Raw genomic sequence first — 15,722 nt, 5'->3', positions numbered from 1 at the left:
CATCTGATGGTGGAACATCTAAAAGTGTGAAAATAAAAATACCTGTATGGGATTTACTCATGATTGTCAGCCAGCTTTCTGGAGATTCTTCAGCTCCAGAGATCTGACACTTGTAGAATCCTCCGTTGGATCTGGAAACTCGTTTGATTGTCAGGTTTCCCGTGGTGTTGCTCCCGACAAGGCGGCCATCTTGGTAGAAATCAGCCGTGAAGTTGGAGGACGTCGTCTTGTTTCTGCAGCCAAGAGTCACGGTTCCTCCCTCCTTCAGGGGACGAACAGGACTCTCCAGGATCACAGAACCAGCTGAAAAACACAGAAAAATTCGGTACGCATCTATGTGACGCTTTCTGTTTCCAGATTTGAACCCTTTGGTGAGAATAAACCTACCGGTGACGGTGACGTTGACAGCGTTACTCCTCTGCTCTCCGTTTTCACACCAGTAAGTTCCGCTGTCCGACTCAAAGGAATAAATGATGCTGCAGGTCAACGTTGTGCCGTTGGAGCATCTCTGAATGAATTTCTTCATGCTCCTCACTTTCCACCCGGTGGAGACGTTCGCCCCTTCGCAGGTAAAAGACACCGACTCGTATTCAAAGAGCTGCAGTCTGGATGGAACGATGTGAACATTTGCACCTGAGAAAGAAACAGAACGCCATAAACTCACGACTCAGTCACAAAAACGAGGTTCGTACATCAACAAAACATGGTGACGCAACACAAAGAGCACTGGATTACCCACTGCTACAGGAACACCTCGTCTAAGAACCGATGTGGCAGAACTTACAGCACATAGGAGATCCCAAAAAAGTAGATTTGTAGTCCATAGTACCAGAACTAATGTAGAACTGAATAACTTAAAAGGACATTTGCTCACAGCGCTGCTCAAAACCAAAGAAAACAAAGTGCTTCATGCAGCATAATCTAAAAAAAACAACAAAAAAACCCCATAAATATGAGTAAAAAAGTGTAAAAACAAAACAAAACACTGTAACGTGCACAGAAATGGTAAAATAATCACCAGGAAGCTCACATAAATCTGGGACCATTTCAGTTAAAGTGCAACATGTTGAGGAAGTTATATACGGGGAAGGAGTGGCAGCGTCTCAGAGCGCTGACCGATAAGGTATCGTGCAATAACAATAAGGAAGCTTCTGTTATTCTTTACATTGATATGATGAGACAGAACCCGATGGAACTGTTGGGCCAGATGTTGCTCTAATAGAACACAATGAAACAAAGGAAGCCTCCATTACTGAGAATGTAAATAAAAACAGGAAAGAGTACAAAAGTAAGACGTAATACTGACATTGAAATCAAAGTAATAAAGTCATCCTGCACATGATAGTTAAATATTAGCACAGGAACCAAGGTCGAGCTCAAACTCATAAGGTGTGGTTGTATTTTCTGCTACAGCTGAAAGAAGAGATCCACAAATAAACTGGATTAAATGGAATTACAGTCCAAATAAGCAGCCTTGGCGTCCAAACTTTACCTGCGACACAACTAAACTGTGTTCTCATTGAAGTAGTGAAGGAAATGTATGTATATTATGCTTGAAAAGCAACACTGAGATGTCAAAGGAGCCACAAAATCCACAAAAGGAGGTAAAACGAAGGCATGAGACCAGACTTTGGGTCCTTTGTGCAACCATTATTCTTTGACTTAGGTTTTGTTTATTAAGTTTAGGCACCAAAACAACACGGTTAGGCCTCAGGAAACACCACAGCTAGGGTTTCAGTACACAGATGTAGTTGTCGTTGATCAGCAAAGTGGCAGGTTTATGCCTAAAGTCTACACTCAGGGAGTCAGGCTACATTTTAGTCGACACTTTTGCGTCAATAACTATGATTTAGAAGCTTTGTTAAGTTAAACACCAAAACTATGTGGTCAGGTTTTGAAAAGGTTTATGGTTTGGGTCAAAACACGACACTTGAACGACATCTTTTTGTCCATTTTCTTGGTTTTCAGGCTTAAAAATCCCAACACATCCAATATATTTTTGGTTGGCAGCAATAAAACAGATGGTTGATTGGAATCGAATGCGTTTTCCTTCCTAGTTTGGCTGTATAATGTGGCTTTTGGGAGAAAAAGCTCAAATGAAATGAGACAAAAACACTAACAAGCTTCTTTGTACGTCAAAAAGCAGTGAAAAGTCTTCACACAAGTGTTTAAAGGTTATTACAGGTCAAATGAATGTTGCGGAGGCTGGAGTACAATCTCCTGAATTCTCTTTGTAGAATAACTTTTGATGGTTGTTTGCATGTTTTTGCTCGACCACAATCTGGTAAAATTCAGTTTAAACCAAGCTGGCTTGTGGCTAAAAGTCAGAAACGTTTAACAACAAATGCATTTCTTCAGTTTGGTGAAGCACAAGCGACTTACCAGACGTCTGAGGACGACTTCGCTGCACATGTGCAACCAGCAGCATCAACACTGCAGAGACAACAGAGGGCGGTCGTGTACAGTTTCACTCAACTTATGTTCTATATTTAAAACACATGCAGCCGTCATACAGAAAGGAATTTGCACTTAATGTTTCATTAATCTGCAGCAATTCACAAAAACTAACAGAATTAGACACAAAACCTCCAACAAAAGCGTCATCACGCACAAAGCAGATCTTTCTAGACACTTAAAACCATCTTCACATGTTCAGTCTGACAGAGAAATATCTCCAAGCAGCTCTTTAAGTGTCGTTCTGGGGAATTTTCAAGCAAAACCACGAGCATTTGTAAATTATATGAGCAAAAGAGCCAAACGCGCTACTCACAGAGAGCTGCGACCTCCATGGCGTCTTCTCGCCGACTGTCTGAGCATCACGTAGCGCTAACGCTAAATATAATGTGGCGGTAACTTCCCCTTCCTGAGCAGCTCAGGTCTGGGGCCGAGCTGACTTTAGCGCCACCTCAGAAGGCCTCTAGAGCAATAAATTATGTCAGATTCTGGGGAACAGGGCTGTCATAAATCACTTGTGTCACGCTTGAGGCTTTTTTCTTTCTTTTTTTGCAGCAATTGAAGGCGAGCATGCCCACTTTGTCACCGTTTGACACCGAATTGGGATTCAATTATGCTATAAAATGTTTAGAAAAGCTCAGAGAAGATGCAGCTTCACCAGCTCAGATTTTGAAACTTTAATTTGAACCAACGTGCAGCTGAGACGAGCTTTCACTAGAAGTCTTGAGGCTGTGCATGAACGGACCTTTGACCTCTGTAGCGTCACCGATGACCCCAAAATCTAATCACTGTGAGAGCGGACCACACCGAGGTCATGTATGAAGCTTCAGGTCAAACTCTCCTGTAAAGCTCTAGACTGTTAACAGACAACAAAAAACCCCCACACATGGACACGATGACCCATCGATGGGCAACTATGATAATTAAAATTGTGAATAAATGTTTTAAATATTTGTATAATCAGGACTGATGTCGCTGAAACTATCGACCCAAATCTCACGTCTGTGGTTTTTGCACATTTCAAGCTGTTGACATCACGTACGCCGATTCATTAACACTTACTGTCCAAAACCCGGCAGCGCTTCATTTGTTTTTGAATCCGTACCTTACTGTTTTCCAGTCGAGTCAAATGTCTTGGACGTGAGAACCGACTAACACCTTGTTGATTCTGATCGTTGCTGCTCACTCTGATTATGAAATAGAATCATTTTATTTACGACAGGAACCTGTGACATCATGTAAATGAGGTACTACAGGTGGATACTGAGCTGGAGCGTCACAGCGAGTGAAGGAAAGAGGGAAAAGGCATCGACGAGGGCAACATCTGGCAGCTGTAGTATTTTACTACATGATGTTTTATGCGTGGTGGTGATCTGCAGCCTGGCAACCGGGTCAAAGTGCAGCTTATTTATACGTTACTTATTAACTACGGCGCCAAAAGCAGGTTGTGGCATAAAGGTTAAACACTTTTTTTTTATTGAGGGTCAACGATCACCGATCCTCGTATTTGCAGCAAAGAAACACGTCCGATTGACTGTTCAGAGGCTTTTCCATCAAAGAAACGCTTCCCGCTGAAAACTCTTGCGTGTGAAAGTGAACCGTTTCTCTCTAGAACACGTCCTACAGACCCGACTCCAACAGGCTCAGGAGATAAGAACCAGCAGCTGATCAAAGCTTACTGTGGGCACGTCCAGGAAACGTCGGAAACACTCTGCCTGCCTGCCATTTATCCTTTAATCCATCTTTTTGTGAATTTAAACTGCGACTTATCCGGACTTCCAGCTCGGCCTGATGCCTCGACAGATGGACAGTGAATCTAAACTCCGTGCGTTGATTTTCAACACGGTTCTGGTTCTCCTGCTGGCCCGCTCCCATACAGGTAACACATCTATGTAATATATCAGCAGTACAATCAAGTATAGATCAAAACTGCAGATAGACTTTCTTCTGCACACAGTAATGGTGGAGATAGAACCTTAGAAACGGCTCCGACCTAAAGAACAACTTCCTGGAGCTGTCGACAAAACCTGATGATGGGATTAAATAGATTATAGAAGCCTCTGAATGTGTAAAGATGGTATAAATGCACGTACGGTGAAATTTGAGATCATTTTTAATAGCCGTTATATGTATCTTTGTTCTTATTATTACACTGAATAACTGCTGCTTCTTTTTAATTGTTTGTGAGTTGATGGGATGCTGCTCAACATTCAGGAACTTCACTGAGAGTTCAGCGTGCAAATGTAGAAATTATTCTCACATTTTCAGTCTTGTTTGAGAGTTTCTGAACACATCTAGTAATCACTTTACTTTTTAACATTTATTTTAGCAACCCTGAGTGCGTCACTTTGCATTCATGAATTACGCGTTTAGATTTCTGTGTCGCCTCCAAATGCTTCGTGAAGCGTGAAAGATTTGCTCCGGCGCCCAGAGACTCGAGTGTGGTTAAAACTGCAGCGCGGCAGCTTTGAATGTGGGCTAATCTCACCAGTTACACATTAACTGTGTTCCCACTGTGAAGCTCTGACAGAAGTAAAAGTGAAAGTGTGTCGTTTGTTTTCATTTTACGGCCTCAGACAGATAAGCGCTGACCTCGATAACGGCTGGGTTCTGACAGATAAGTGCACCAGTTGATCATTAACTCTCTTCCACTGCGCTGCCATGGCGACGCTGAGCTGGTTGAACTGATGGTTTTCTGGTCAAATATGATTTTATATTTATTTAAACTGTGCTTTCAGGTGTTAAAGCCCCATAGTATTCAAACCCCATGCCAGTTGAGATCTATAGAGAATTTCTGATCAACCAACAGGTTTTTTTTTTCTGGTGAAAAGCTGGTGAGACGTGAATGTTGCAGGTAAAATGGTACCTTCATGGGAACATCATTGGAATTGATAAATATTCCTACAATGTTTGACATTAAATCATTTCGTGTCCCTGCTGGCCTGTTGAGAAGGACCCAGTCAGTTTTTAAAAAGTGGTTTTATTCAAAGTTTGATCAACATTACCATTATTCTGTGATTGTTATTCACAATTAATACTGATACGCAGTAGTTTTGAATTAAAAACAAAGCAAAAACAGTGGCATCATGTAAACAAACCAGCACTTAAACGGTTAAAATCTAGAAAATGTACTCATTAGAATATAAAATAACAATATTTGCTTATAGATTATATTGACTGAACATAATATCACAAGTTATATAATATTAACTATGTTTTTAAGTGGATATTTTGGTCTTTAAAGATCTATTCCAATGTTTTTTTTTTGAAGGTGTAACAAAAATAAAGATGTTTTCTTACTCAGGGGAAGCAGCTGATCAACAAGTGTTGGCCACGATCGGCATCCCCGGTGACGTCACGCTGCCGTGCCATGTGCAGCCTGCCACGGACGCCACCGACGAGATGCTGGAGTGGTCGAGGCCGGACCTGAACCCCAGATTCGTCCACGTGAGGCGGGACGGCGAGGACCATCTGGTTGATCAAAACCCGTCGTATGCAGGAAGAACATCGGTGTCCGTCGACGGACTGAAACAGGGAAACGTGTCGCTGAGACTCTCCAGGCTGAGGCTGTCCGACGAGGGCACGTACAGATGCTTCAGCCCACAATCGAACACAGATTCTAGAGTTCAGCTCGTTGTCGGTAGGTATACAAAACTGGATGGACGTTTTTACCATAAGGTTTGGTTTTCCAAAGCTTTTCTTATTGCTTTGATCAGCTTCCCTCATTGAGATAACCACGGGTGGAGCTGGAGTGCTGGAGTGTAAATCTGCAGGCTGGTATCCAGAGCCTGAGGTGTTGTGGCTGGACGGTGAGGGAAAGCTCCTCTCTGCTGGACCTCCAGAGACAGTCAGAGGTCCTGATGACTTCTATACTGTCAGCAGCAGAGTGACTGTGGAGAAGAGACACAGCAACACCTTCACCTGCAGAGTCCAGCAGAACGACCAGCACCGAGACGCCAAGATCCATGTTCCAGGTTTGGATTCATGATCCGATCCCTGTTTTAGCTCCAAACAGCTGACGTCTTGTTACAATGAACGTGGTGCTGTTTTAACATTTCAGATGATTTCTTCGTGGACCCGTCCAGTCCAGCTAATTCTGCCGTCCCTGCTGTGGTTGCTGTCGTTCTGTTTGTTCTTGCGGTCGCTTTCTTTGTCTGGAAATGGAGGCAAAACAAAATCAGTAAGTCCGTTGTCACCGTCTTGGATAATGATCAGACTGATCAGTTTGATCCAGCATGTTTTTGTTTTTTCGCTTCTGTGACTCAAAGTTGTGGCCTTTACTGTTAAAACTGAACAGCTCAGTTCAACAACTTCCTGCAACACAATGAAATGTCTGTGTTAGAATTTACACTGTTGGTGCAGCATCACCATGTTCCATTTAATGTACCTGCTGTCTGCTGTTTCTGCAAACAGACACCAAGAAGAACCGTGTAGATGAAGAATCACAGAGTCAAGACGAGACAAAGAGGAACGATTCAGAAAAAGAACCGCTGGTGAAAAGTGAAGATGAAGGAAGAGCACAGATAGCAGGTCCCAAACCGGATGGAGAACCAGAACATCAGGGAATTAAAGAAGAAGAAGGAAGACGCAAGAAAAACGGATCTGAAACAAATTTAAACGATCAGTCAGAAAGACAGGAAGAAACGCCAAGTCCAGATCCAGCAGAACCAGAACCAAGAAAACACCAAGAACCAGAAAAACACGAAGAACAAACTATTCAGGAAAAAGTGATTAAAAATACAAATACTACAGTTCAGAATCCAGCTGAAGAAGAAGAAACAGTAAAAAATCCACCAGGAGCAGAAACAAACACAAAAACTGAAGCAACACCAAGTCCAGGTCCAGCAGAACCAGAACATCAGGGAATTAAAGAAGAAGAAGGAAGCAAGAAAAAAGGATCTGAAATAAATGTAAACTGTCAGCCAGAAAGACAAGAAGAAATGCCAAGTCCAGGTCCAGCAGAACCAGAACCAAGAAAACACCAAGAACCAAAAACACACCAAAAACAAGAAACAGACCAAAAAACTATTGAGGAAAAAGTGATTAAAAATACAAATACTACAGTTCAGAATCCAGCTGAAGAAGAAGAAACAGTAAAAAATCCACCAGCAGCAGAAACAAACACAAAAACTGAAGAAACACCAAGTCCAGGTCCAGCAGAACCAGGCAACAGAGAAGATGATCAGTCAGGAAACCCTGAAAAACCAGAAACCAACCTGGGAAGTGTACAACAAGCAAACAAAGACACTACAAAGAAAGAAAATGAAGATGAAACACGAGGTGCAGATGAAGCATCAGAGGGTGAAAATGGGACAAAAAGGGTCGATTCAGAAAAAAAATCGCCAGTGAAAGATGAAGAAAATAAAACAACAGGAACCGAAGCATCCCAGAAGATCCTCAGTAGTTCCAATACTGGTGAACAGCGAAGTGACAGACAACCTGCAACAACAGGACCACAAGCTCAGTCTAAGGTGGAGACTGGAAGAAAACAAGATCAGAACCAGAGAGATGAGGAAAACACTGACAAAGCGCCAAAAACACAAAATAAAGAGTCTGAAAACAACATGGAGGGAAAAAATGAAGAAGGAGCCAAACCAGATGGAGAAGTAGAACAGCCGGGAAGTGGAGAAGAAGGCAAGAAAAATGGATCTGAAAGAAATTCAAATAATCAGCCAGACGGCAAAGAAGGAACACCAAGTCCAGGTCCAGCAGAACCAGACCCACGCCCAGAAGAACCTGATAATACGGAGAGACGAGATGCAGTAAATATAGCACCATCCACAGCAGTAACAGATCAGAGTGTGAAGGATGAAACATCGATTAGAAATACAGATACAGCAGGTCAGAATCCAGCTGAAGGAGGAGAAACACTAGAAGGTCCACCAGCAGCAGAATCACAGACAAAAAGTGGTCCAGGTCCATCAGAACCAGAAGCACAACAAGAAACAAGAACACCCCAAGAACAACTTGATAATACAGAAAGAGGAATTGGAGAAATTATGTCAACATCTACAGAAAGAGAAAGAGCAGATCCAAGTCCGATGAATGAAGCTACTGAGACTGCAGGTCAGACTTCACCTGAAGGAGGAGAAACACTAGAAGATCCACCAGCAGCAGAAAATGAAGGAACCCTGAGTTCAAGTCCAGCAGCTGTGGACAGCGCAGGAGATAATTCGTCAGGAAACCCTGAAAAACCAGAAACCAATCTAGGAAATGGAGTAGAAGCGACGAATGACACTACAAACGAAGAAGATCAGAACAAAACAGAAGGTGCAGGTGATGGAACAGCAGTTTAGGATCCGAGACCGAGTTAAAGAAGACAAACAAACCAAAAGACGTGATGTGACGACAAAGAGAAAACAGGACAGAACCAGATATGTGGTAGATGTCATATTAACATAATCATGTTGAGCTCTTCACATGTAGTAACTGCTGGTTCATCTTCTTGGAAAATTAGAAAGTTTTTAGCTTTGAAAACCTCTTCTGTTGCTTCAGGGATCATTCTGGAGCTTCTTTAGACTCACCAGAGGGCCGTTTCTCCTCAGCGACGCTCCAAACACTCGATAGTTTCACACTCCAGAGGTTTGTTTTGACGTCTTTTATCTTCTTTATTCTTGTTTTTCAGCTTCATAACAGCTTCTTGGACCAAACTCTGGTTCTTATGTTAAAATAAAAACAGCAGCAGCTACAAACTAAACGCTGAAGACAAGCTGAGAAACGTTTCCTGCACTCATGAGCTAATCAAACACACCTGAGTGACGGCAAACACCTGTGAAGGCCGACGCCCACAACACTGTGGAGCTTAAACTGAAGCTGAACAAACCAAACATATGAAAGACCTTGAAATAAAACCTGGAATGTCTGCCGAACACGACTGGAAACCAACACAGATTTCTTTCATGGTTTTAAAAGTTACAGAGTTTATATTTCCCATAAAGGAAGACATGTATGTTTAGTTTTTTCTTCAGCCCAGTCGAGATTCTCCAGATCTGCCTTTACTTGATTCCAGGTTTCCTTCTATTAGCCTTTAAATTAAGGGGAAGAACTGTCTTATGAAATCAGGATGTATCTCACCATAAAATACTGTCATTTTCAAATATTTTCACATGACAAGTGTCATTATTTCATTCACTGAATTGTTCATATGCTTGCAGAAGTGGAAAATTCGTCATTTTCTACAATTATTTAGACTTTTATTTTTATATTTTAAGTTTTTATGCAGCTTCCTTAAACAACTAAAACATTGTTGTGTTTTCTTTAAGCCCAGATTTTTGTTTGTAATCAGTAGAAATTGTGTTGTTTTTTGTATTTGACTTCACATCCAGTGTTTTCTTGAATTAATGTGCCATGTAGGTGTTTATGTCGTGGACTGTTTATATGTGGGATTCGTCACATGTGGATGTATTCGCTAAAGATTAAGTGAAAATTGTTGAAAATTCTTAAATTGAAAAAATGACTTTCTTTGTAAGTTTATCTGAAAATGTAAAGTTTTGCTTTTGTAAGTGAGTAAATACATAAAAAGTGAGTAAAGCAGACATCAGTGCTATCACTGTGTTTAATTTATATTTGCAGATTTTTTTTTAATTATTTTATTTTTTTTATATTGTATTTCTTCACTAAAGCATGAAGGACTGAAGGGGGCAGTGTAGGACTGATTATAGATTCCGTGAGATTTAGATCCATCCATCCATTATCTGTACACCGCTTAATCCTCACTAGGGTCATGGGGGTCTATCCCAGCTGACTCAGGGTGAAGGCAGGGGACACCCTGGACAGGTCACCAGTCTATCACAGGGCTACACTTAGAGACAGACAACAGTGTGAGATTTAGATAATAAACCTAAATACTGTCTAACATGGGCTGCAGGGTGGCGCAGGTGGTAGCACTGTTGCTTCGCAGCAAGAAGGTCGCCGGTTCGCGTCCCGGTGGGGGCACCGGAATCTTTCTGCGTGGAGTCTCCATGTTCTCCCCGTGCAGCGTGGGTTCTCTCCGGGTTCTCCGGCTTCCTCCCACAGTCCAGAAACATGCTGAGGTTAATTGGTGATTCTAAATTGTCCGTAGGTGTGAATGTGAGTGTGCTTGGTTGTCTGTCTCTAAGTGTAGCCCTGTGATAGACTGGTTACCTGTCCAGGTGAACCTGCCTTCACCCTGAGTCAGCTGGGATAGACTCCAACCCCCCATGACCCTGGTGAGGATTAAGCGGTGTATAGATAATAGATGGATGAATGGACTGTCCAACATATTGTCATAAATGATCAAATGTTCAGCATTTTGTTCAGCTATAAATGTTCATTTAATCACAGAAAATATTCAAATTAAAAGTCACAGCTTCAGCTGCCTCCTGTGACGTAGAGTCAGTTATTTGGTGAAACTCCTTCCAGACGTCACTGAGGGTAAAACTGACTCAAAGTTATTGTTGATAAAGCTGCAGACTGAACAAACTGCTCCACTGTCATAAAAATAGACACTGGATGTGAATATTTCTGGGGCTGCACACGGAGGAACATGGAAGTCATCAGACTTGAGGAGGTTTGTCTGCAATAAATCTAGAATTTATTTCTATGACATGGTTTTAGATGCCAATGGCAAACAGGTGAAGTTTAGATTTGGCATTTGAGACACATGAATACAACACAAATGACTGAAAACCAAACATCAGAATCAAAAGATGGTCAATAAGATTTTACACATCAAAGCAGATTGTACTTAAAAATAAAAGCTGGACTCAGAAATGTCTTTTAGTGCAGCTTAACAAACTTATAATGCCTTAAATCATGACATGAACATTGGATTTTCTTGAATATTATTATATATATTAAATATTATTTTACAATTACATGTCCAGGTGTGTTACCAACACTGGAAAAAACATGGTGGCTCTGCATATTTGACTATTTACATCTCGTTTCCTGTCTCGTGAACACTACCTGCAATTCAGCCAGAAAAAAGCCTAATTCTTGTCACATTATTGTCATTTGCAGCTGAATCACTCATTGCTTCACAGTTGCACTGAGGAGTGCTGATTTTATTTAATTATTTTACAGAATCTAGTGAGTGAAAATGCTTTATTTTGGTTCATTTTGAAACTAGACGTGTAGAATCCATAATTCTGACCAATTTTAAGCTTCGATTTCGATGAGCTAGGAGCTGTATGGAAATGCTAAAATTCTTTCAGGTGTTTAGAGTTTCTGGATCAGATAAAGGGTGTAATTTTGGTGTATTTTTCAGTTTTCAGGGTTCAGAGTGATAAAGAAAAGAAGATATTGGGAGGATGAGGGTTAAAAAAACGTCAAAAATGAACAATATTTCAGCTCAAAGCTTGTTTGTTTCTTCTCTCGTTCAGCTCGGCTTTAATCCGTCTCGCCTCCTTCCTTCAGTCAGGTTTCTCTGCTCTTGGTTTCTGTAAGACAGAAATAAAATAAAACAAATCAGAGCTGAATTATTACAGACCAAAAGTTCACTGACTGAGCTTTTCAAGAAGGTACAGTCGTGAAGAATAGTTTAGATGAACCTGTAAAGCTCATGTAAAGTCTCCAATGACTCCTGATACTCAGAATTTTCTACGATGGAATCATTGAAACATGTGAACCTTTGTCACAACAAACAGTCAAACAGTTTGATTGGTTCCCAAGATTTATTTTACATCTTCTGGAATTTTTGACAAAACCTGCTGAGTTCCAGCCTGATGGAACCATTTCTTCACCACGTTGATGTGTGTTTGGGCTCATTGTCTTGTTGAAACATCGTCTTTGTTCCATTTACTTTGTGTAAAGCTCCAGGTCCACTGGCAGCAGAACAGAACCAGAGCATGATGCTGCCACCTCCATGCTTGATGGTAGGTTTGTGGTTCTTGTGGTGAAAGTTCAATTGCATTTTCTTCCTGATCAAAATTGATCATTCAAGTTGCTGTATGTATATTTATGTCCCAGCAGATTTTGTCATCATTCCAGAATAAATCTATGAACGAGCCGAAGTACAAGGCTGTTTGTTGTGACAAAGATTCATGTGTTTCAATGATTCCATCATAGAAAATCAAGAGTTCTAGGAGCCATTAAAAGCTCAAGACTGACATGATACACATGGTCTGAACAATTGTATGTAAACTTGTATTGACAACTGTACATCCTAGTATGAAGGTCATGTCTGAAGAAGATTGTTAAAAAAACCTCAGTGGAACGTGGCTCATATGTTAATAATAATTAATCTGCTTCAATGAACAGGAAGACATCTGCAACTTCAAATATAAAAACGACACAAACATCAAGCTGTTCATGTTAAATCTTTCAAGAAGAAGAAGGGTGACTTCAGACAGATGAGTGATTCTCTCATGTAGCTCAGACAATCCATCCATCCATCCATCCATTATCTGCCGCTTATCCAGGGTCGGGCGGGGGCAGTAGGCGGAGCAGGTCGCTCCTGACTTCCCTCCCCCCCGGCGACGCTTTCCAGCTCTGCCTGGGGGATCCGAGGCGTTCCCAGGCCAGCCAAGAGATATAATCCCTCCAGTGGGTTCTGGGTCTGCCCCGGGGTCTTCTCCCAGGTGGATGTGCTCGGAAAACCTCCAGAGGAAGCCTCTCCAGAGGCATCCGAACCAGGTGTCCATACCACCTCAACTGGCTCCTTTAGACGCGAAGGAGCAGCGTCTCTACTCCGAGCTCCCTCCAGATGTCTGAGCTCCTCACCCTATCTCTAAGGCTGGGGCCACCCTAAGGCCCAGCCACAATGTGAAGGAAGCTCATTTCAGCTGTTTGTATCCGCGATCTTGTTCTTTCGGTCACGACCCAAAGCTCATGACCATAGGTGAGGATTGGGACGGAGATGGACTGGTAAATCGAGAGCTTCGCATTATGGCTCAGCTCTCTCTTCACCACAACGGTCCGGTACAGCGCCCGCATTATTGCTGACACCACACCGAGCTGCCTGTCCACCTCACGCTCCATTTTCCCATCACTCATGAACAAGCTCCTGAGATACTTAAACTCTCTGACTTGAGGAAGCCCCCCCCCCCCACCCGGAGGTGGCAATCCACCGATTTCCGGCAGAGAACCATGGCCTCGGACTTGGAGGTACTGATTCGCATCCCCGCCGCTCGCACTCGGCTGCAAACTGCTCCACTGAGTGCTGAAGGTCACGGTCTGATGGAGCCAACAGTACCATGTCATCTGCAAAAAGCAGAGATGAGATCCTGAGGTCCCTAAACCGGACACCCTCCTCACCCTGACTGCGCCTTGAGATCCTGTCCATGAAGACCACAAACAGGATCGGGGACAAGGGGAAGCCCCGGCGGAGTCCAACACCCACTGGGAATGTGTCCGACTTATTGCCGAGAATGTGGACACAGCTCACACTTTGGTTGTACAGGGACTGTATGGCTCGCAGCACTGAGTCTGGTACCCCATACTCCATCAGTGCCCCCCACAGAGTCCCTCAGGAAACAAAGTCATAGGCCTTCTCCAGATCCACAAAACACATGTGGACTGGCAGGTCAAAATCCCATGCCCTCCTCAGCAGCTCCGCAAGGGTAAAGAGCTGGTCCACTGTTCCACGACCAGGACGGAATCCACATTGCTCCTCCTGAATCCGAGGTTCGACAATCGGCCAAAGCCTCCTTTCCAGCACCCTAGAGTAAACTTTTCCAGGGAGGCTGAGAAGTGTGATACCCCGATAACTGGAACACACTCTCCAGTCCCCCTTTTAGAAAACGGGAACCACGACCCCGGTCTGCCACTCCACAGGCACTGTACCCGATGCCCACGCAACATTGAAGGGACATGTCAGCCATGACAGTCCGACAATGTCCAGAGCCTTCAGTATCTCAGGGTGAATCTCGTCCACACCTGGTGCTTTGCCACTGAGGACCTTCTTAACTACTTCGGCAACCTCTACCACGAATGAACCCCCGAGTCTTCAGACTCTGCCCCCTCAGCAGAGGGCGTGTTTACCGGGTTCAGGAGTTTCTCGAAGTGCTCCTTCCACCGCTCGACAAGATCCCCAGTCTGGGTCAGCACTTCTCCCCAAATGTACACAGCCTGGACGAATCCCTGCCTCCCCTTTCTGAGGTGTTGGACGGTTTGCCAGAACTTCTTCGAGGCCAACTGAAAGTCCTTCTCCATGGCCTCCCTGAACTCCTCCCACACCCAAGTTTTAGCTTCCACGACTGCAGCCCTTTTGGCTAGCTAGTGCCTGTCTGCTGCTTCAGGAGACCCCCGAGCCAGCCAGGCCCGAAAGGTCTCCTTCTTCAGCCTGATGGCTTCCCTCACCGCCATTGTCCACCAGTGGGTTTTGGGGACAGACAATACAATAAATATTTAAATAATCAACAATAATCATGCCAGGATGACCATCGTTCTTACCGTCTGGACGGCAGAATAGACGACTTCCTGCTCTGGTAAACTTGACTCTTTGGCTGCTGTGGGATTGAAGGGCAACGTGGAGCCTGATAATCCAGGTTCTGCTTCAAAAACAAGAAGAATTTGTGTTTTATTTCAATATACAAAACAAAAAACAACCTGAAAAGCAGATATTAGTACAATGACACCGATGTAAATGTTTAAATTGTCATATTCAGACAGATTTTCCTTTTGACAACATAAGTTTGCACCAAAGAATCCTAAAGTTCAAAACTGGGTCAAATATTCACAACAGTTTGACTTGAAACTCATTGACTCTATTGTTTTTTAAACAATTTGTTGTTATTTTTAATGTTCTCCCCATTTTAATATCAAGTAAAATCACAAGAAATAAATGATTAATAAACATATAGACTCTAAGAAACGTGGACAAAACTGTAAATAAACAAAATCTGTATTTATTTACTTTTCAACAAGTTGTACTAAAATTCTTTTACAGTGTTTGACCATAAAATTAAACAGTTTTACTGCATTTAAATCAGCAAAAAATAGAATTATTTTACTGCATCAGTTCAGGAAACACATGAACTGTGATAAATGGTAGAAACACATTTAGTTGATTAGATATGAACCAGGACGTTGCGCCTCTTTTAAAGTGGAGTAAATGGGTTGAACCGAGGACTCGTCTGCACCTGAAGGTGAGAAACTGTCAGAGTTAAATATAAATACTGATGCAGACACACTGAAAGGGTTTTTTTGACCCTCGTACCTTCTGTTGCTGGTTTTCTGCTGTGGTTTGACTCGAGGCAGCCGCTCAGATGATCTCCTGCATCAGCAGCGTGTGAAACAAAACGTTGGAGGCAAAAATAAATCCAGTAGCTTTCCGTGGTGACAAAACCTCAACTGACACTTTCAGG

The 15,722-nt window shown here is 42.7% G+C and overlaps 1 protein-coding gene across 1 annotated transcript in view; it reads right to left on the bottom strand.

Annotated features, from left to right (window-relative positions):
• Positions 1-2,789, bottom strand: part of LOC103374518 (uncharacterized) — a 5,796-nt gene extending 3,007 nt beyond the window's left edge. Inside the window, exons 1-4 of the mRNA XM_008304617.1 lie at positions 2,771-2,789; positions 2,383-2,433; positions 388-633; positions 43-303 (exon numbers count right to left, since the gene is read on the bottom strand). Of these exons, the coding sequence (XP_008302839.1) occupies positions 43-303; positions 388-633; positions 2,383-2,433; positions 2,771-2,789 (577 nt within the window). The remainder of the gene's footprint in view (positions 1-42; positions 304-387; positions 634-2,382; positions 2,434-2,770) is intronic.
• Positions 2,790-15,722: the final 12,933 nt, after the last annotated feature.

Source organism: Stegastes partitus, unplaced genomic scaffold, assembly GCF_000690725.1.
Source record: "Stegastes partitus isolate 25-593 unplaced genomic scaffold, Stegastes_partitus-1.0.2 Scaffold2266, whole genome shotgun sequence".
In the NCBI taxonomy this organism is placed as follows: domain Eukaryota; kingdom Metazoa; phylum Chordata; class Actinopteri; family Pomacentridae; genus Stegastes; species Stegastes partitus.
This window is presented reverse-complemented; position numbering and strand designations above follow the sequence as displayed.